Source organism: Euprymna scolopes, chromosome 14, assembly GCF_053919585.1.
Source record: "Euprymna scolopes isolate OS-2025 chromosome 14, ASM5391958v1, whole genome shotgun sequence".
NCBI lineage: Eukaryota > Metazoa > Mollusca > Cephalopoda > Sepiida > Sepiolidae > Euprymna > Euprymna scolopes.
The window spans coordinates 97,537,823-97,559,497 of NC_136495.1; the positions used below are offsets into that span (position 1 = coordinate 97,537,823).

Sequence of the window (21,675 nt, forward strand, 5' to 3'; positions counted from 1 at the left end):
GCTATGGTATAGCTGGAAATGTCTTCTCAATTATTAAATCATTTCTCTCTGATAGGCTCATAAGAGTAGTAGTTGATGGGCAGAAATCAGAAGCTCTTAGTATTAATGCTGGAGTCCCTCAGGGGTCCATCCTGGGCTCAACTCTTTTCCTGATCTACAATAATGATCTTCCAAATCACATCCTTACATCATTCGTAGACATTTATGCTGATGACACTACCATCTATGGTAGCACATCTAAAACCGTAAACGACCAAGTTCTCCCCAATTCTCTCTCCTCTGATCTTGAGCACGTGGTACAATGGGGAAAGGAGTGGCTGGTTACTTTTAATGCATCTAAAACCAAGCTTCTATCTTCACATCATCAACGTTCTGATCCCCATCTGGCATTAATTTAAATGAATGGCTCTTGTCTTGGGGAGGCCTCATGTTTTGACAAGCTTCGGGGCTTGACCTTTACTCCTGATCTCAAATGGAACACATACATCAAATCTGTTACCAAGGCCGCTGGAAAAATGATGAGATCCTTCTATCCATCTAGCAGATATCTCACTGCTGATGCAATTCTCTATATAAGAGCCAAGTACATCCAAGGATGGAGTACTGTTGACACATCTGGGCAGGAGCTGCTAGAAAGGACTTGTCCTGCCTTGATAGAGTTCAAAATAGACTTTGTAGTCTCGTAGGAGATGTCCTTTTCTCTTCCCTGCAACCTCTATCTCACAGAGGAGATGTTGCGAATTTGTCTTTGCTTTATCGTTATTTTAATGGCAAGTGCTCAACTTAGCTTCAATCTATGGTCCCGCCTCGCCAAAAATTCACAAGAAACACTCATCTAGCTGAAAACACTATCAATAATTCCCCCCACTCTTTATCTATGCCTAACCCTAAACCTAAATGTAGATTCCATAAATCTTTCTTAGAACTGCACGCCTGTGGAATTGTCTTCCATTTTCCTGCTTTCCAGCTGACTACAATATGGTTGTCTTCAAGTCCAACGTAAACAAGTTCTTGATGAGCCGTTTCACTTAAGTTAACAAATTTACCGAATTTCCATTAGTAATGATTACTATATTGTCCAATTGGCAACTGTACACTCTTAACTCTTATCCTCGGATAGTCTCTGGGCCTTGATAAGTGGTTATGCCTATGTAAAAAAAACCCAAAAAAATCTATAAAATGGGATATGGTTAAAACAAATAAAAACAAATTTTTTTTTTTTTTCATTTAAAAATTTTTAAATATCAATAAAAGTAATTATTTGAATGTTTACAGTTTATATAATCACTGTTATCAAGAATGATGACTCCAGAATCTTTATCTGATTTAGTAATATAAATGTTCTTATTAGACTTTAAGGCTTTAAAATAGTTAACTTGCAACACACACACACACACACACACACACACACACACACATATATAGGTACAAAATGGAGCCTTCTGTTGATTTTGATGTATGAGGTTCCGTTACAACAACTAAGTTGTTGGGAAATCCACACAGATGATTTGTTTATATCTTTGTCAGTGCAATGGCTACCACAAGACAGAATGTACAGTAAACCACACACACACACACATATATATATGTAAAATCTAAGATAAGAAAATCTTCAATTGTCTCTTTTTCCAAGGAACATAAGTTTGTCTCTGATAAGTTGTTTGGTGAATTTTCACTATTCAACGAAACATGTAAGATGCACTATACTAACAATAAAATACTATCGGTGTAATATAAATGCATCTTTGGTTTGAAATGTTTACTTCCAATATAAATGCTCTGAAAGTGTAAATTCATTTTTATTGAGCTTACTAAATTGTGGCGATTTGGAAAAATTGAAAATCTACGCTAAAAAGTATATATTTCTTTATAATCATATTTATAATATATAATTCGTTACCGATATATTTTTTGTTTAATTTTACTTATATTTTATGAAAACAACAAGATCAGTTTTTAGAAAACAAATTTGTTTCTTTACGTTCTAATGTATTTCAGTTATATTATGGAACTAACCAATAATTGCCACTAGTGATCCAAGATGGAATAGAAAAAAATTTCACTACTGTCTTTAGATTCCTTAAAAAAAAAAAATAGAACTCTTATCGCAACTTGTTTGAATGCCGTGTTAATATATTGATTTCTATAGCATACAAACACAAATATTGACTTATATATATTGACTATTAATCAGGGGTCGGACCATGATCTATATGGATTTATTTTCAAATTTTATACACAATAAGTATACTAAATTTGAACATCTTTATAAGAATAATAGAATGGAGGTTAATAAACAAAAATTTGTCTTCGTAGTATCAAACCTTCATGCAGTTTTGACTCTTCCAAAAATGACCAATAACATAATTAAAAAAAATTGTTTATGCAAAAAGAATGAAAAGTTTTATTTTATTTTATTTTGTATTTTTTGCTTTTTAGACAAATATTTATTGTAAAATTTCAAGAAGTTGAAATGAGTAAAATAATATTTTTTTCTCGATTTATGGAATATCTATTCTAGGTAGATTCTCAAGAGGTATAAAAAAATATTCAAGTATTGTGGGAACCTGACAAGACTCAAAAGGAGATAATAGGATTGGATTCTCTCTATCTTCCATCTCCAAGAGAACAAAGAAGTTGTTCAAAGCAATCCAACTGTGGTTCCAAACTCAAACTCAAAATTGGTGTGAAATTTCTGAAACTTGCGATGATACTGATGTAGAGGTTTCACAATCCATACCTCTATTAGCTAAAGGTAAAATATTTTTATGCCAACAAGTTCGTAGCCACGATGCCCTTAAAAACAGTCCAGGTATGTGTGTGTGCACGCATGTCAAAATGAGTATTTATTAATAAAAATGTCAACTTTTAAACTGATGTTTTCTTCAATTCCAGATGATTTTGTTGGAAATTCAGCACCTCCTCCTTTGAAAAAAGTCAAATCAAGCCAAGAAGAAGATGCTTTGACACCAGAGAAACAGAAGAACAAGAGCACAAAATCAAAAAGGTATAAAGAACTGTCCGCAGGAACCGTGGCGTAACGGATAAAATACTAAATAAAATACAGTTCTAAGTGACACTCTTCTGGAAGTTGAAGGTTCAATTCTGAGTATGGGTGATAATAAAAATATAACTATGAAGACTTCTAACTGGTTATGGCTAACAGAACGAGAGTATACTACCCCTGTGGATTAAGTAACGGCTTCGGTCTGAAATTCTCAGGTTCGATAAAATACACCTAAAGGTCAGAGGTTACATCAGCTGAAACCTCAGAATAACACTCAAGTTGAAAATTGTTGTCCAAATAATACAAATTATTGATTCTCATCTCAAAAAATAAGAAACAAATTTAAATGCCATTTCTGCAATCATAGGCAATGTAATGTCAAACAGACAGAGAATTGAATTTTAGAGATTTATGTGCTTGCTAAGTAGAAGTTGTGTGCGACTGTTTTTGCTATTCAAATTTCTTTATCTTGTTTATAGCATAACCTTTTATTCATATGGACTACTGTTCTCGTCTTTATATTATTCTCATGTTTTGATCGATGTAACCTTTGACCTTCAGGTGCATTTTTGTTGAATTTGTGAATCTGTATGAAATTTTGAATGGAACCCTTTATTTAATCCTTGAAGATAGTTTGTTTTAGTTCTGTCAGCCATGACTGGGTAGAAGTCTTAAGTAATTCCTGATTGTATGCTTAGTACATGGTTTGCACAAAGGCCTTAAGTGTTTTGCTTTCTCTTGAAAAGGCAGGAAATATGTTAAAAAGAGTTTGAAAATCATATTCTTTATATTCCGTAATATGTTGAAATATTAAAAATAAAATTTAAATAAATACATTCTTCAGAAGTTGCCTCATATTATCTCCGGTATTGGTGTTACAAGAGTTCCTTTATCACAAAACTACCCAGTGTTATCCATATACTTTACAGATGTAGCCAAAGTGAAATTTAAAATCAAAATAAATACTATTAAAATACGACTTGATCAATTTACGTGATTCTTTGGAATTTGATATTTTCATTTTGTCACGGGTATGTACATCTTACAGATTTGCTTTATTTTTAAAAAATTTTTTATATAAGGAGAATTATACCAAATATCGGATTAACAAAATATCGCTTCAGGCATATTGGAGTTGATCAAATGATATATATAGTAAGATGGATGATAAAAATTGGGTGTAACTTGCAGAATATTACAGTATAGTTGAATGAAAATATTTGTGAAAAAAATTAAAGCTAGTAACTTTACATAAGTTAATCATCCGATTTTCTTCATACACGAACTGAGTGGAAAAATTAATTTTTAAAATTCTTTTTTGGTCTTGCTCCATTTGAGAAAAAAAGTTAGGAGAAAGGCAATTGATGAGAGGAAAGGATGAAATAGTTAAAGCCATTTAAGTTCGACCTTCTGCCCAGTCTGATTACATTGATTTATAAAACATATATTGAAATTGTTTAAAGTGTTAATAATACAGATTTTCTTTAGTTTTGTTTTTTAACGTTGGGTGAATTCTTGACATATTTTCCTAAGTATTTTGGATATTTTATACAAACTTTATTTTTTTACTACTAATCTCTAACAATTCATCTAAGACAAGGCATTTGTTGTCCTTGTGTTTGAAGGGTAGAGTGTGGCTCACAGATTGGGAAATCTACAGTATTTGTTCACTTATTTCGTCATCGGCTACTCACTTCTCTGAACTTATTTTTATGGCATTTTTATCAGTTGTTTTGAAAAATAACTGACTTTTGTTTTTCAGAAAGAAAATTGATGAGAAGATATTTGAACGCGACATCAAAATGGCTATGGAATTATCAATGCAAATCAACGCCGAAGTGGTCACCGAAAATACACCTGAAAGTAAAAGCAGTCCTTGTAAAATAAAGTCTAAGATGATTGAACCCCAACCTCATAAAGAATTATTGTATTTATCGAGACATGACATTCATTCACCCCCTAAATCTCCTCCCGTGTTAACTGTAAGTGTGTGTGACAAAGAAGAAAAAGAAAAAAAGTCTACAAATAAAACACCAGCCATGCCAAGTAAGACATCAAATGTTTTGTGCTGAAAGCACAATTACATATTTCAGGTTTTTTTTTTCCTTTTTAAAAGTAGAAATGCTTGTATGATAGTTGTCTTCTCCCCTCCCCATTACACCTGGTGACAGATGTCATAGATCTAGAGTAATGTAACATCTGTTGTTTTTCTATTGTCTCTTTCTATTGATAGAGAAAAAGATTCTTGTTTTTAAAAGAATCAAATAAACATAAAAATTAAAGTGCAGTTTGTTCTGGAATTTTATTGTTTCTAAAAATATTACCTTGATAAATATAGCAACAGCATTTTATTTTATATGTGTGTGTGTATATATATATATTGAGAGGGGATTAAAGGATTCTTTAAAGGCTTCGAAATGCCTAGATATAAAGAGTATTTACAGCCTCTTCACCTATTGATTTTTTTTCTTCTTTGTTGAACTGACATACATTCATATACACCAATATATATTTTATCTTGTCTATAATTATATATATATATATATATATATATATATATATATATATATATATGGTCACACACACACTCGCTTATAATGTCCTTGAAAAACATACAAAGTAAAATCTCTAAAATTAATTTTGATCAATAAGTCTGTAGTCTAACATTAAACTAACAGATCAATGATAATCTGAAAGTTTGCTGTATAATGTTTCGTCTATGAAAGCACATTATTATTATTAATCCTCTTGCACATTTTCCAAGGTATCTTGGACTTGATCGTTTTTTGTTTTTTTTTACTATACTTCATCTTTTCTGTACTCTGTCAATGAGAAATCTTTCTAGCTAGACTGAAGCATTTTTAATTTTTGATGCAATTTATGTTGAATATTGAGCTAGGGTGACAGCAATAAATTTGGAGGTATGCTCACGCAAGCATTTCAAATGGCTTTTGATCTACATTCTTGTGTCCAATAAGAATGACCTGAATTGTAGCTATCATCGAAAACAAAGAAAGGCTTATATTCCAGTTCAAGGAGTTAGAATTGCGTAATGCAAAATAAAGAAGAACAATTAAATATTTACATTTCAGGAATGTCAGTTGATATCTTCATAAGACAGAGATAAAATAAACAAAAAAAGTGGAGAGCCGACAGTAGTCCAGTGTGAGTGACAAATTCCGTTGTCGCCTGACACACATACACACACACTCTTACTGCTAAATGCAGTTGTACTGTTTTGTCTCTCTTTCATGTCAATGGGCAACAGTGAATTATAAATAAACTTGTATGTTGACAAAATTTGTCTGTTGATTTTGAGAACAATGGCAAAAGAATTGTTAGGTGTATATATAATTTTGCAAGCATTTGAAAAATGCAAAGTAGAAAATTATATATCCATTAAATAATACAACTTTTAGAGCGCTCCTTTTTTGGGAAGCTGGATTTCCCCACATTAAAATTGAACCTGTGGAGGCAAGTGAATAGGGACAGGCAAAATGATTTTGACTCCCATATGAACAGCCATGAGAATTTTATAGCTCTGATAGTGAAGGATGATGGAACAGTTTTTATTTTATCAGTTTATAACGTAAACTAAATATTTAAAATATCCAATTGAAGTATTTTTTCCAGAAAAAGTTGGTTTAGTTTCTGCTATACAAATGAAAAAAAAAAAAAACTTTTTTTATATAAAAAACCCTACCCATTTGTAATTAATGTATGAACTTTTGTTGCTGCTTTGTGCAGACTGCTATCTATTACTAGCTGGGATATGCAACATTATCTAGAATTATTCCACACTTCCAATACTTTCATTGTCATCAAAATTAGTGAGATAAATAAATGAGAATTACATAGAAGTGAAACACATAATAATAATAGAATTATTACTGGTAAAATATAACAACTAGCTGGAATTGTGACAATTCTATGGCATGAGAAATATATCTAATCAACAAATATGTTTTTATAAAGCTGATATTTTCTGTATAGTGCAATATATATATATATATATATATTTTTTTTTGGGGGGGGGGGAGAAAAAATAACACGCAACAAATATAGGTTTATTAATATTTCTATAAAAATAGTGTCCATTGTATTTTAAATATAGAACTGACCCAAATGAGGTAAATTAATAAATACTCAGAATGTAATATTGTGCTACATAGTTCAATACAAATAATAAAATCACATTGTAAGAGACAAACTTTAATTTACTCCTTCAGTCCAGCACCTCTTGGCAGACAATGTTTTTTTTTTTTGTTGTTTTTTTTTTTGTTGTTTTTTTTTTTTTTTTTTGCTCTCTTTCTTTCAAATGTTCCCTTTTTAACATAAGGTTTTGCTGACTTCTTTCTTTGGTGAACCGCTGCATGTCAAAATTACTACAAGTTCCTTTCTCACACCATTACAACAATGATAATATATTGTTATAATGATATTTGAAAACGAGGCTGCATCAAAGGGAGGTCACTCTCTCGTCCAGAGTTACCAGATTGGCCTTTTTATAGATAAATTTTGCAAATTTGGCCTTTTTCAAAGCATAACATACGGATTAACCAAAAAAGGAACAAGCAGAATATTATATAGATTAATTAATAATGTCAAACATAAATGCTAACTCACACTTTACTAATAAGTTAGGATTCTTTGCAAACCTAATGCAATAGGCATCCAATAACTTTCATGGCTCCTGACATAAACATATGTCCACTGAGTACATATTTTTCTTTCTAAAGATGAGATATACCTCGAAAATTCAAAGAACATAACACTATAACATCATCTTGATTTGACACAGTACATTGATGAATAAATAATTTATTATTGAAATCTTTTAATGTTGCCATTTATTTTTTATTTTTTTACCTCGTCTCATGTCCAACAGTGTTTTTTTACAAAAAAGCCAACTACAACATCCTCTTCATATATATATATATATATATATATATATATATATATATATATATATATATATATATATAGTAATAAGTAATAACACTCCACATCTAAAACAAAAATAGATTCCCAAAATTCATACTAAAAGTTTCAACATGGACTTGTAACATGTTAAGTAATAATCAGTTTTAAGTGACAATCTTCTGGAGGTTAAAGGTTCAATCCTCAGTATGGGTGATATTAAGAATTCAATTGTGAATAATTTTATGCTTCTACTGGACTATGTCTGACTGAACAAGAACAAATTACTCCTGTAGATTAAATAAAGGGTTTTGCTTGAAATTCCATACAGATTTCTGAGTTCAACAAAATGCATCTGAAATGTGAAAATAACATCAAGAATGAGAACAATAATCTGAATAATCAAAATAATAGAAAGGAAATATTTCGGGTTTTCTTCATTATTGTAGCAAAATTCGAAAATTGAAATAATGAATTTCAAGTGAAACTAATGATATCTACTGAATTGCCACGTTACAGTAATGAACATATCCCAAAATTACGAAAAATGATGAGGTAGAAAATTAATTATTAATGAAAATAGTTTTCGAAGACAATTAGCGAAAATTGAGTTTTGCAAAAAAAAAAAAAAAACCCAAAGAGTTCTAATTGTAACAAAAAGGAGGTAAATATTTTCTGAAAACAGAAAATCTTTGGCCACTTTAGCAAAACTTAATTTTTACTAATTGTCTTTGAAAACTATTTTCATTAATAATTAATTTTCTACCTTATCGTTTTTTTTATTTTTGGATATTTTCATTACTGTGACATGACAGTTCAGTAGATACCATTGGTTTCACTTGAAATTTAATATTTTATTTTTTAAATTTTGCTAAAATAACAAAGAACTAATGGTAATGGTTCTAAAGTTAAAAAAAAAAAAATTTGTAACTATTTTACATCTGAAATTTTGCTTAATCAGTATCACAAGTTTTTTCAAAAACTGAACATCTTAGGACAGGTTTTTTCCAAAAACTGAAAATTTTAAGAGTAATAGAAGCAATGTTTTAAATTGTAACGGTAAAAAAATCTTTGTCTCAAATTTCAATTTTCTTATGCAAATTATTATTTATTTATTTATTTTTTTTTTGTTTAGTTTTGACCCCTGTCAATGGACCATCTGATGATATTGAATTTCTAGGTGTAAATGATGAAGAAGAAAAGAAACAGACTCAAAATCGAAGAATGTCTGGTCGAACTTCCAAGAAAATGATTGTATATAAACCCGAAGATAGTGATGATGATGATGAGCAGCAAGGTAGTTCTATTTTAACAAATATTTTAGTATTAAAATAACTTTAGCAGGACTCAGAAATTTCACGGTTGTTTTCTTCATGTAAATGAAATTTTTTAAAAAGTCCAAATATTATGCAATATAAAGATCTTAAATGATATTTTCTTTTTGTAGTGATGGTATAAGTAAAATATTCAGTTTTATCTACATTTTTACTGTATAAATTTTGATTAATAATTTACTTAGCTAAAATTAGTTGTCGTCTACTTCTAGTTTATATATTTTAATGACTAGTGAGACCATATCTAGTCACTGGAAGGTTTGGTGAAAATTATGACAGCTATTTAGCACGATACAATGAAAATCAGTTGTTCGCTTTTTGTTTACATATTACAGATAGTGGCTGCATTAATACTGCTACTACTCCTACTACGTCGTTTCGATGAACTACGTCCCTTTGGTAAAGATGTACATATTGTGAACTTTATGATCAGATTAGCAAGCAGGATTTTATTTTCATATCTGTAAGATGTTGATGACTGACCTTCAGGTGCTATTGAATTTTTAGGCTTGAATGATGAAGAAGAAAAGAAACAAACTCGAAATCGCAGAACATCTGGTCGAAATGCCAAGAAAACTATTGAATATAAACCTGAAGATAGCGATGATGATTCTGATGATGACGAAGATTCTGAGTTTGAAGAAGAAGGTACTGCTCTATTTTAATGATTCGTTTTCATACCTGTAATTGTTGTAAAAATCTTGATAAATGACTTTCCTTTTCTGGATGATCTCTTGCATAAGGTTTGTATACAACAACTGGGAAATTAGTGAATTTGCTTCCTTTTAAAGGACGTCAGAGGAAATAGTTATTTTTGTTTTGTGCAAAAATAATTATTCTTTTATTTCACTTTACTGCACTTCAAATAAAATTATTCAGTGTGAACCTAAATTGAACTACTACTTCATATTCTTTTCCCTTCCCTTACTTTCTCATAAATGAAGATACATTTCAAAAATTGGTGCTTTAGAAATGGTTTAGATTTATTATTCTATATAAAGTATGTAAGATAAAAATGCCCACTAGGTCTGCAATTTTTGCAGAATCATATAATCCCATTAGAACATCAAAGTCATTATGTGTTTTTATTCATTTAACCTCAGTTGGTGTTTTAGTTAAGTTGGTTTTATTGATTTTTGTGCTATAATCCCCATACATAGGAAGGGTTATAACCTAGATTTCATTTTTTTTTCTATTGGTTACTCACATCTCTGATTATGGTATGTTAAGTTCAACTCATACTGGATAAGGAGTGAATTATAAATTAGTAAATCTGAGTTGGATGTGGTGTGATTCCTGTAGTCCTTTTAAGGCAAATCCAAACTGCTCAACTATACAGGTCTATGTATTAAAAGCACTTAGACTGTTAAACAGACAAAAATAATTTGCATATGTTGGTGAATGCTCTTAGCCAATCAGATAAGTGCAAGTGTGTTTGCAATCATGAAATTTTGTAACTTAAAAAAAAGAAATAGAATTGTTAAAAGTTTGCAGATTTAGAAATATCTTTTTGACTGATAGCATATACAACTCTTATCTGATGAGATTCTTACTTTTACCTATCTATCTAAGCTGACGAGATTCTTAATTTTACCTCCTAAAATAAGTAAAGCCAATTCGTATTGGTAAGTTTATTTAATGCTAGCAGAAATACCCAGCATTGCATGCAAATGAATGTGAAACTATATGAACTACACTGAATCTCATATTATTATATTGGATTATCAAAATGTATCCCCCATTTAGCTAAAAGCCAATTTATGTTTGAGGAGGGGGAACATTTTAAAAATGAATTGTTTTGTAAATTTTATTAAATAATTTCATTTTCTTCTATGTTATTGCATTTGTGATTTCAATAGTCATTCAATATTAAATAAAAAAAAAAATATCAATGTGATTGTAAAACCTTTATCAGTAAAAATCAGATGTGAAATGGTCTGATGTTATATAACATGTTTCTCATTGAAGCTTGGTTAATTTTTGTAGGTGGGTGGGGTCTGTTCTGCTGGTCTTTTGTCAGGTGGAGATTTTTCTTACAGAGGAGCTTCAATGTCTGTGTCTGGATCAATCATTATGATTATAAGTAAACATGAAAACTGGTGTAGTTCCAAAATATGATTTTTATTAAATTTTAGGAAACTGTTTTCCTTGATTCTGACAGACTTACTGGAATTTTGAGCTGGAATCTAACATTCAGAATTTTTTTTCTCCCATCTTTTGATTTTAACCTCTACCATGGAAGTTATTTTTTTTTTTTTTCAATCAAATTTGTTTGTGTGCAGCCTAACGTCCACATCACTTAACTAATAACCACCAAACTTGGTCAAAATATCAATCTTGATTTAACTTGGAAACATCTGGATCAAGGGTGAAAGACACCTGTGGCGTTAACTTTGTTTATTGTAGAGACTCGCTACTTGGTCCATATTTGTGCATCTTACGTGACTTTAAAAATGCGATTATGGTTGAAAATTTGATGGAATTTTGACTTCTGATTTTTTTTTTTTTTTAAATTTTGTATATTTTACTCTTTGAAAATAATGACGAGCATGTAAAATTTTAGCTTAATCAAATAGTTTGGGAATTGTTAATGTATTTCATGACATAAATTCAGTAATGCGTCATACAATGCGAAAGAGCAAGACACAGATTAGAGTTTAACCCATCCTTACGTTGGTAGGTTTTTGAAAGCAGTCCCATGACTGACTTATGTTCTTGTTTATATATGTATGGTTGTGGAAATCAGCTCAATTTTAAATTTTTAGATTGTCTAGCCTTAATTTAAAAAAATGTCGCTTCCGGTTTGGCGGTGGTCGTAACAGCATAAACGTTAGGTTTGACCCTGTTCTTTTCCTCCTTTGCGGTACGGTTCGAGCCTGCCTTCCTACTACCACTTTTTTTTTTTTTTTTTTTTTTTTTTTTGCTCAACATACACATCCAAACACCCGGGCAATGCCGGGCTGAAATGCTAGTAGTCATAATTTTTAATGTTTTGGCAAACTAAAAACGTAGAAGAACTACTAAGACAGGAGTGGTACCATTAAAACAAACAACTTTTTTGCTATAGAATTTCTTTTTCTGCATTGTCACCACCATTCTCAGTGCACTTCTAATACACGTTCATGACAAGGGTTGATTTTTTAAAGTTACACACTGTCAATATCTACAACAGAGAGATAAAACTTTCAGGTCATGAATGCAGAAGTTCAGTTATCATAACAATGCAATTTGCAATCCTATCTGATCCATTCGGCCAGATTAAAAAATATGGGGAATTCATTTTTGAACACCCCTTGTATATTAGTTTTTATATAAGATTGTTATCTAAGCTATTGAACTACAATAAACAGATTTAAATATTCATTCATCCAATGATTTAGAATGAAGCTATTTTGATTGTGAAATAAGATATTTTTGAAATGATGTTAATAAAATGACATTAGTTTCAAAAATGTTTTCGAAAAGAGAATTTGCTTTGAAACAAGAGCAAAAAAAAAAACAACAAAAAAACCAACAGGCTTAGTTATAGTTGACAAAATTAGTTTTTGGATATTTTTAAAGGAATAAATAAATAAACTTGAATCAAGTGAAATGTGTTGACAATCACATCAGTCGGTTTCTACAGTATTAAAAACAATGTGTGAAACTAAACATCTATAAGAATATCTCTTATTGTTTAGGAATAAAGCTAATAAGTTCTTTAGACAATAAAGCTAAAACAACAAATCATGACGGTCTTATAGATTTTGCTATTTACTTTGATGACATAGTCCTGTGTGCTAATCCTATGTATAACTCTGAATGTAGACATTGGCTGTGATGTTTTTAGGCTACTTCCAAGTGTTGATATTGAATATGGTGATCGGTTTCATAGCAAGAATTTTCTGTTATCGGATGACTATTGTTTCTTAAATGGAACGGTGACATTGGCAAAAACACATTTTGGAGTTTGAGTGACAAAATTTCCTTACATTCTTTTGCTCACTGATTGCATTCTCACAGCAGCTGTTTACCATTAATTTCTCACTAATATGGGCCATTGGTTTTCTTTGGAATTTTTTCCATCCACTTTGGCACCTTCAGCTTCTGTGTTTGGTTTCATGCAATTCCTCTTTGTATCTCCAGCCATACTTAGACTGATGTAGAATAACATTATTTATGCAATTGGTCAGCATTAGTTTGTTTTTCTTAATATTTCAGCTGTTATCATCAGTACCATGTTTTGTATGATGCCAAGCCTTCCTTTGATTATAATTTCCCTTAGTCTTTTTCCCAGGTTTTTCAAAATTGTTTCTAGTGCTCCTCTGATTATTTGTATTACAGCAATCTTCTTCATACTCCATATACCCTACATATTCTCTAGCAAGTGTTACAAGCAGCCACCTCGACATCAAGTACTGTTTTATTATTCTGTTAGTAGTATAGAGTAGGTATTTGATTGGCATGTTCTGACTGAACGAGAATCCACCAAAAACCCAGTATTAAAATCAGTCTCGAGAGATTCTCTTTCCTTGGCCGAGGACGGAGAGAGTGATGTGTGACGACAGAACAGTTACTACACTGCGATCTGATCTCGGAAGCAGAGAAAAAAAACCACTACGGATTTCATCACCTACAGAGAAAGAGAGAGGAAAATAGAAACAGAGAACCAGGGAGTTGAAAAACGTTTGATCAACGTTAGCACCAAACACCTCCCACCTCCTCCAATATGAAGGCAAGTGACAGGTCAGTGCACGTGGTGACCTCGTTGCCCCAAGAAGCATAATAAGGAAAGAACAGGATTTCGTCAATTCTATTTTTAGAATCAAAGGGCGAAACAAAGAAAGGAAAAAATAATAATTCCCTCGTGCGAGTAGTTTTGACCAAAAGTCCGACCGCGTAAAACATGTTTCTGGACAACCAAAGCGATATGTAACATTTCCGAAGTTGGCAAAGACGGAGAAAAAAAAAAGATCTCTGAATTAATCCCTCGATGAAGCTATTTTGGATAATCCAAAACGGATGCCGACAGGCATGTTTAAAAAGAAAAGAAACAAATAAAAAATATCTGCGAAGACATCGTCTAGAACTTATGTCTCCCACGCGGAACAGGAGTGTGTCGCACGGCGTTGAAAGACTGAATTTGGTGATTGAAACTTTCTTCCCTCACAAGAGATTTTATTTGGATTAACTGTAGCAATTGCAAATTGTTAAAAGAAAAGAATTGAACTGTAAGTGCAAAAAAAAAAAAAAACTTTGCTTTCTTTCTCTGTCGAGCTGGAGATCGGACTTTTCCTCGTGTGGACCGGTTGCTGCCTTTTGTCTTTCTGTTATAGGATTCTCTTTCAGTTAGTATGTTAAAAATATTCCCCAATCCCATTAGTTTTGAATATATTTGTTTTTGTTAAATCTTTCTTTCCCCTTATCATTAATAAATTTAGTTTTATATGATTTGAAAGTGTTTGTTTCATTATCTCTTGCAAATCTTATTGTGTTCGATTTTTGTGTTTATTTTGTATCCACCTGTCTCACAGAAAATAATTGTTGTTTTATTTGTTTTAAACCTTTTTTGTATAAAAAAGGAAAACTTGAACCCAATCTTGGACCTATGAACATACCCCTACTGCAGAAGATTTATCTGCCTATGATAAGCGTTTGCTATCCATAAATGCCCATCCATACCCCTGTGTTTGCATTTTATTGTTATATTTAAATATTGCTCCGGCCCGTATGTAATATAAGCTATGTCGTATTTGCTTAGTTTTTTGTCTTCTTGTAAAGTGATAAGATGTCGAAACCTACTATTTGGGATGGGTTTTTTTACTTAATAACTATTATCAAACCTGGTATTCCTGCTTGGATGAATTTGTATTTCCATGCCATAAAGGATTTTATGTTTTTCATTTTTTAATACTGAATTATTCACTTATGACATGGTTTACTGTATTTTCTCTTTGTCTACAAAGCCTACATTTATTGTTTACCTGTGTTTTGTCTATCATATCTTGTATATAGTTTGTCCTGATCATGTTGTTTTGTGCAGCTGTCAGTAGCGATTTTATTTTTTGTTCAAATGTCCTTTTTCTAACTATGCACATGTGTTTTCATGTACTATTTCTTTTCTTAGTCTTATAAATCATCCATGTACTACTTCTCTTCTGATTTCATTATTTTAGCTTTTTTGTTTTCAGTTTCGTTGCTCTTTGTATTGTTCTGCTACTGATCAGTCTTTCTGTAATTTAGGTTATGTAATTTTTTAATTCTTTTATCGTATCATTCATATAATCTTATACTTACCAGTCCTCTTCTCTCTTCTTACTTTTTACATAGCCAGTGTAATCCAGAACTCCCAGATATTTATAAGTATAATTTCCACCAAGTGTCTTCATTACCTCTTGGTTTTTTCAGTTTTATGACCTCTCTTGTTTTGAGTTTTCCTTTTTCATCTCAAAGTTTTTTCCACCAAATAGTTTAAGGTTGTCCATATACATGAGGTGTTTTTTTTTTGTGTGTGTGTGAATTTGAATCCAGCATTGAACCTCCTATTTATGTTCTTGAGTGATATCATAGCTATGATAAAAAAGTAATAGAGATAGGAAGTCTCCATGGAAAATGCCCTTCTGTATTTTTATCTCTGTCAGATGTCGTCCTCCAGCTGGTGCTGGTGTGATAGCAAAAGTTAGTATTGGATAACTAAGTTCAGAGAACTTTAATCATTACTCACCAGCAAAGCATTACCACTGTTTAACCAAAGGAAGAATTTATCAGAAATGTATCTATAGTGTGATAATGTATATGATAGATGTATAATGTGAGTCTTAACGACAAGCTTAAATCTGGGCAGTGTATAAATATGTGTACACAACAGAAGACTTTGATAGTATGGTCACACTGAAAATAGATGAGTGCTTGGTTTAGTTGTAGAAAAAATGAGATAGTAGAGTCACTCTGGCACTGGCTGTCAAGGAAAACATGGGAGGAAGTGATAAGGAAGGATTTGAGAGAAAGAGGGATAAATAAAGACCTGTCCAGAGATAGGTTCATTTGGAAGTTAATTTCTAAAAGCCATCCAGCGTATTCCAGTATGTAAAATGGACTTTAAACCGAATATGATGATGATATTTTAAGTATGATATTCTTAGTTATTAAACTTTAGGAATATTTATAGATTTAAAAAAAATTTTATTTAAGCAATTTTTTCAGTCAAATTGATTTATTACCCCAACTAGCTGTACCTGGCCATGCATTGCTTGAGTTTGAGTAAATGGAAACAAAAAAAAAAAAAAAGAGACACAATGTATGTTTTTTATAAGAAAGATTTAGTGTGGCAAATTTGTTTTTTTTTCATTATAAAAATTATTCTTCAGTTAATAATGAAAATAGTTTATTTGCGGACTGTTATCCTCATCTTTTTTTAGCTGTTGTTTTACAATGTTTCGGCCAACTATTCCTCTGGCCTTCGTCAGGTGGTAACCGCGACGGGATAGGAATACTGAATCTCTTAAATGCATCCTCAGCAATTACTGCAATCCATAACTGTTGTCGTCCCACCACATTTTTGGCAAACTAATGCTCTGGCCGACTTTGAGTAGGATTGAAACCACTATCATCAGACAATCCTCACTTTGCACGGTAGAGATTAAACATTTTTATCCACTGTGCCACGGGCCTTCAGATTAGTTGGCCAAAAATGTGGTGAAATGACAACAGCTATGGATTGCAGTAATTGCTGAAGATGCAGGTAAGAGATTCAGCATTCCTATCCTGTCACAGTTAACCACCTAACGAAGGCCAGAGGAATAGATGGCTGAAACATTGTTAAACAAAACTATGAAGATGGGGATAACAGTCCACAAATAAATATAACACTTGCTCATCTCAAGAATTCCAATAATTAAAAAATCTAAAAAAAATAGTTGAAGAAATTAGAAATGTTGGGGGGTTTTTTCCATGTGTTTATGGCATGTCACGTGACCAAAACAAACATAGTTGAAATCAGTTTTTTTTTTGTTTAATCTGTGAATATGTAATTAAATGCAGAATGACAATTAGGTAACTGAAATTTTTTTTTTAAGAAATTTATTGTAGCGAGCTGCATGTAATGTAAATAGCGGAAAATCACGAAAAAGCAAAAAGGTAAAAAGTAATTGAAGAAGTATAAACAATAGGTATTTTCTTTGACGTTCATGGCATATCACGTGACCAAAACAGGAATAGTCAAAATCGTTTATATGTTTAATCTGTGAATATGTAATTAAATGCGGAATGACAATTAGGTAGATGAATTTTGTTTTTAGCAAAGCAATTTATTGTAGCAAGCCACATGGTCAACCAACCAGACTGACACAAAAACACACAAGAGAAATAATTGCAGTGAGAGAGAAGGAGAGAGGAAGAAAAACCTGTTTTCATTGTGTTGGTGCCATAAAATCTAATGAATAGCTGTGTCGCAATAATGTAAATAGCGAAAATTCACATCAAAACAAAAAGGGATAAAGTAATTAATAAAGAAATATAGTTGTCGAATAAACGAAATATGTTCGTTAGTGACGCCATGTTTAAAATTCAGTAACTGTTCATTTATGAATAGAAGAATCAAATTCTGGAATAGAATTTTAAGAGCTCAGCCAATCAGAATGGACAGACTACAGAAGGGAGAATTTATTATTTATGAATTGTAAAATGGAATGATTATGTTATGTCTATGTGTCTGTTAACCAGTTATGATGGTGTAATCACAGTATCATTGTAAAATTTAGAATTGGTTCCGGTGTCAACTGGTAGCGGTGGGAGGACTAACTATTTAGAGAGAAAAATCAGAACTCCTTCCTCCGATTGTGATGGTGTTGCTCGTCAGATGCCATGTGGCATTTTATATCATGACTGAATGTGTCTGCAATGGTGTTCAAAAGGATGAATTTCTGCAGTCATTTTATTATATAATAGTGAGCATCTCTTGTTTCAATCAATTATTTTATTTCAACATTTATAGGGCATGGATCTTTTCTTTTTTTAGTACATATTCTGCAGAATATATAATAGGAATACACAGATCAGATTCCCTTAAAAAATTTTCCCAAAAGTCTTTAAATTCACCTAGTTTATTTTTAAAAGGTTCTACACGGGTACTATTTACATTAATCAGATAATTTTTTCCACAATTCATTACTGAACATACATAAACATAAAATAATTGTTTTTTAACTTGTTAGAAAAAAATCGAATTTAGTTTTAAAAATTTTTTTAATATAATTCCAGTGTGAGGAGATATGAAAAAATTTCTGGTGTAGTGCTACTTGAAGCGGTGACAAGCAAATCAGTTCCTTCCCTTTTTTTTTTCTTTCACGCCTATAAATTATTTGTTATTTTGATTTCAATCATTTTATTTTTATATTTTCATAAACACATATTTATTATGTAATAAATATGTGTTTATGAAAATATGAAAATAAAATTATTTAAATCAAAATAACAAATAATAACAAATTCAAATAAATGACTTCTTTTCAAAATTAAAAACACTTATTTTTATAATTTCATAAACATATTTCTTATAAAATTTACAATAATATAAAAACATTCATTTTTTAAATTTTGTTATTAAAAGTGTAAATAAAGACCAACTGTGTTATTTTTATCTTTTTATAATTTTGTTAATTTTTCTTGCATACTTTTCAATAACACCCTTTTATGTATGAATTTTAATAAATTATTCACCATAGAAATGCTGAAGAACAATAAGTGAAGGAACTGATTTGCCTTGTCACTGCTTCTTATAGTGCTATGCCAGAAGGTAGGAAGTATGTTAGCTGACTATAATTCCATGATTTTTATTGTTTCTAGAAAGCAACTCTGAAGAAAACAGTGATTTTGAAGAAAAGCCAAAAAACAAAAAGCAAAAACAGGTTCTTTCCACAAAAGCCAAAAAAGAAAGTAAAAAACAGTCACGTAAGTTTTGCATATTTAAAAAATTCTACATAGTTTGTAGGGCATTCTGTAGAATTCCAAAATTTCTCTAAAAGTCATCAAAAATTTTAATTTACATTTTTGACCACTCAGTTTTATTTTAAAGGATGAAGTTTATTCTAATGATTATGCAGATGAAAGATTCCATATTTTTTCTTTTGCAGCTCAAAGTATGAAATAATTCCATGAACTTTTCTCTTCTAAATATTAAAAAAAAAATTTTTTTCAAATTTTTATTAGTAAAAAAAAAATCTAATTCAATTAATATTTTGATCACATTTTGAACCACTTATTTTCCATAAATAACTAGATTTGATCTTAATTAATCTTCAATAAATTATTTTGTATAAAATGTATTTTTATGAATTTCTCATCTTTCAATAATACTTCTGGGTTATTTCTTGCATTTATCAATTAAAAAATTTTCATTCTCTATAAATACTAACAACATATTGAGCTCACAACTTTCAAATAGCTCAAGCTAAGATACATGATTATGAGACTGATAAGCTTACTGCGCTACCAAAGCATAATCATGTTGACACTCCTGTTTTCATTAAGCAATATTGAAACTGTACATTAGTACCCAATTAGTGGTCATTAGGAAATACCAGGCACTGTATGTAAAAGGCTGTTGACACCGCCCTGCAACAACTGCAAAAAAAACTAACATTGTCATCTCTCCTGACTGGGATATACATATGACTGGGGACTGCTTGAAAATGTAATATTCTCTTGACATTTCTTCCTTTGAAGGTGGAGGACATTGGTTTAACTCACTTAGGGTATACAAGGGCCCGACAATATTTTTTGGACACTGAAAAAAGTACTTCAAAGTGGCTACTAGTGCCAAAAACTTTTGAGATTGTAAGTACGTAGTTGACGAGTGAAAATCCACTACTAATGTAATCATTTTTTTTTAGTTTGGCTTTGATAATTTTAGTTTTTTGTGATTTTTGTGAAAACTTGCACGACACTATTTTTCGGACATGACAAAAAATCCTATTTTATTAAGAGCTATGTTCATGTATATGTTGCTGTATGCAAATTTTCTGCTTGTACACTTAGCTGTCGTCATTAGAATCAATTATCTGTTCTATTCTACTGGCAAAACAATTAAGTTAAATGAGGTAAAATGCATTCAAAAGAAGTCGTTTGTTTGGCATGGAAGAAGTGGGAAGATGGCCTCAGCAAGGATAGCCATGGATTTGAAGCTGTTAAAATCAACGGTCGAATACATGCTGAAGACAAACTCCGAGCGGAAAAAGAAGAGAGGATGGAAAGATCAATTGGCAAGAGGACTGAAAGGAGAATGAAGAGGACTGTGACATGGCTTTTGACATCTGGAGAAAAAATAACAGCTAGAAAAGTGAAGGAGAAATGTGAATTGGATGTAAACATCCGAACAGTACAAAGAATGCTGCATAGGATTGGTTTGAAGTATGCAAAGGCTAAGAAAAAAATTACACTAACAAAGAAACACAAAGGAGCAAGGCTGGAGTGTGCTAGAAGGTGGTTAACAAAGCATGTTGACTTTAAGAAGGTTATATTTACTGATGAGAAGCGTTTCAAGTTTGATGGGCCTGATGGATGGTGTACTTGGTTAAGAAGGGGTGAGCCTGTTGTCCTGAACAAACAACAGATGGGAGGAGGAGGAGTTATGGTTTGGGGTATGATCTTTGCTAATGGAAATATATGATTGGAGTGGCTAAAAGGACAGCAGAACAGCGAAAGCTACAAACAGTTGCTGGACGAGAAAGCTCTACCAAGGATAAGAAGAGAGATGGGGAATGATTTCGTTCTACAGCAAGACAATTGCAGGATCCATGTGTCAAAACTCATGAAAGAATGAATGGCTAAAGTGAATATGGCTACTTTGGAATGGCCTGCAAAAAGCCCAGATCTAAATTTAATAGAAAATGTTTGGGAAATGCTTGCGCAACTTGTCTATGATGGACCTGAAATAACGAAAGAGGCTCAACTATGGGAACGAATACTAGATGCCAAAAAACAACTAATAAAAACACAGATGTTATTGTGCATACGTTTGATCATTATGAAGAGAGATTGATAAAAGTTATTGAGAAGAAAGGTGATATTACAGACTATTAACAGTTTTTCAACAATGTCCGAAAAATAATATTGCGTGTGTTTTGTAAAAAATTATGAAAATTAAATATTTTTTCTTACCTAATCGATTTTCTTCCATTTTTTACTACAGGTATTGTCTTTATATGTTTATGCTATTCTATTGAAAGAATTTCGCCACTCTATGGTACTCGGAAAGTCGAATACTAAAGTGTCCGAAAAATATTGTCGGGCCCTTGTGTGTTTACTATTTGTCATCAACAAATTATATTTTTTATTAGATGAACAAAATAAATTTCTATTTTTAATTATTTTTAACAATTACCTGTATTGCTACTAACAAACTGTACTCTCTCATTTTCTATAAGTGTCTTTCTTCCT

The 21,675-nt window shown here is 31.3% G+C and overlaps 1 protein-coding gene across 1 annotated transcript in view; it reads left to right on the plus strand.

Annotated features, from left to right (window-relative positions):
- LOC145293187 (uncharacterized) overlaps window positions 1-21,675 on the plus strand; it is a 43,521-nt gene that overhangs the window by 14,892 nt on the left and 6,954 nt on the right. The window contains exons 3-7 of the mRNA XM_080139679.1: window positions 2,896-3,007; window positions 4,770-5,053; window positions 9,063-9,224; window positions 9,769-9,909; window positions 19,084-19,188. Coding sequence (XP_079995805.1) covers window positions 2,896-3,007; window positions 4,770-5,053; window positions 9,063-9,224; window positions 9,769-9,909; window positions 19,084-19,188 — 804 coding nt within the window. The remainder of the gene's footprint in view (window positions 1-2,895; window positions 3,008-4,769; window positions 5,054-9,062; window positions 9,225-9,768; window positions 9,910-19,083; window positions 19,189-21,675) is intronic.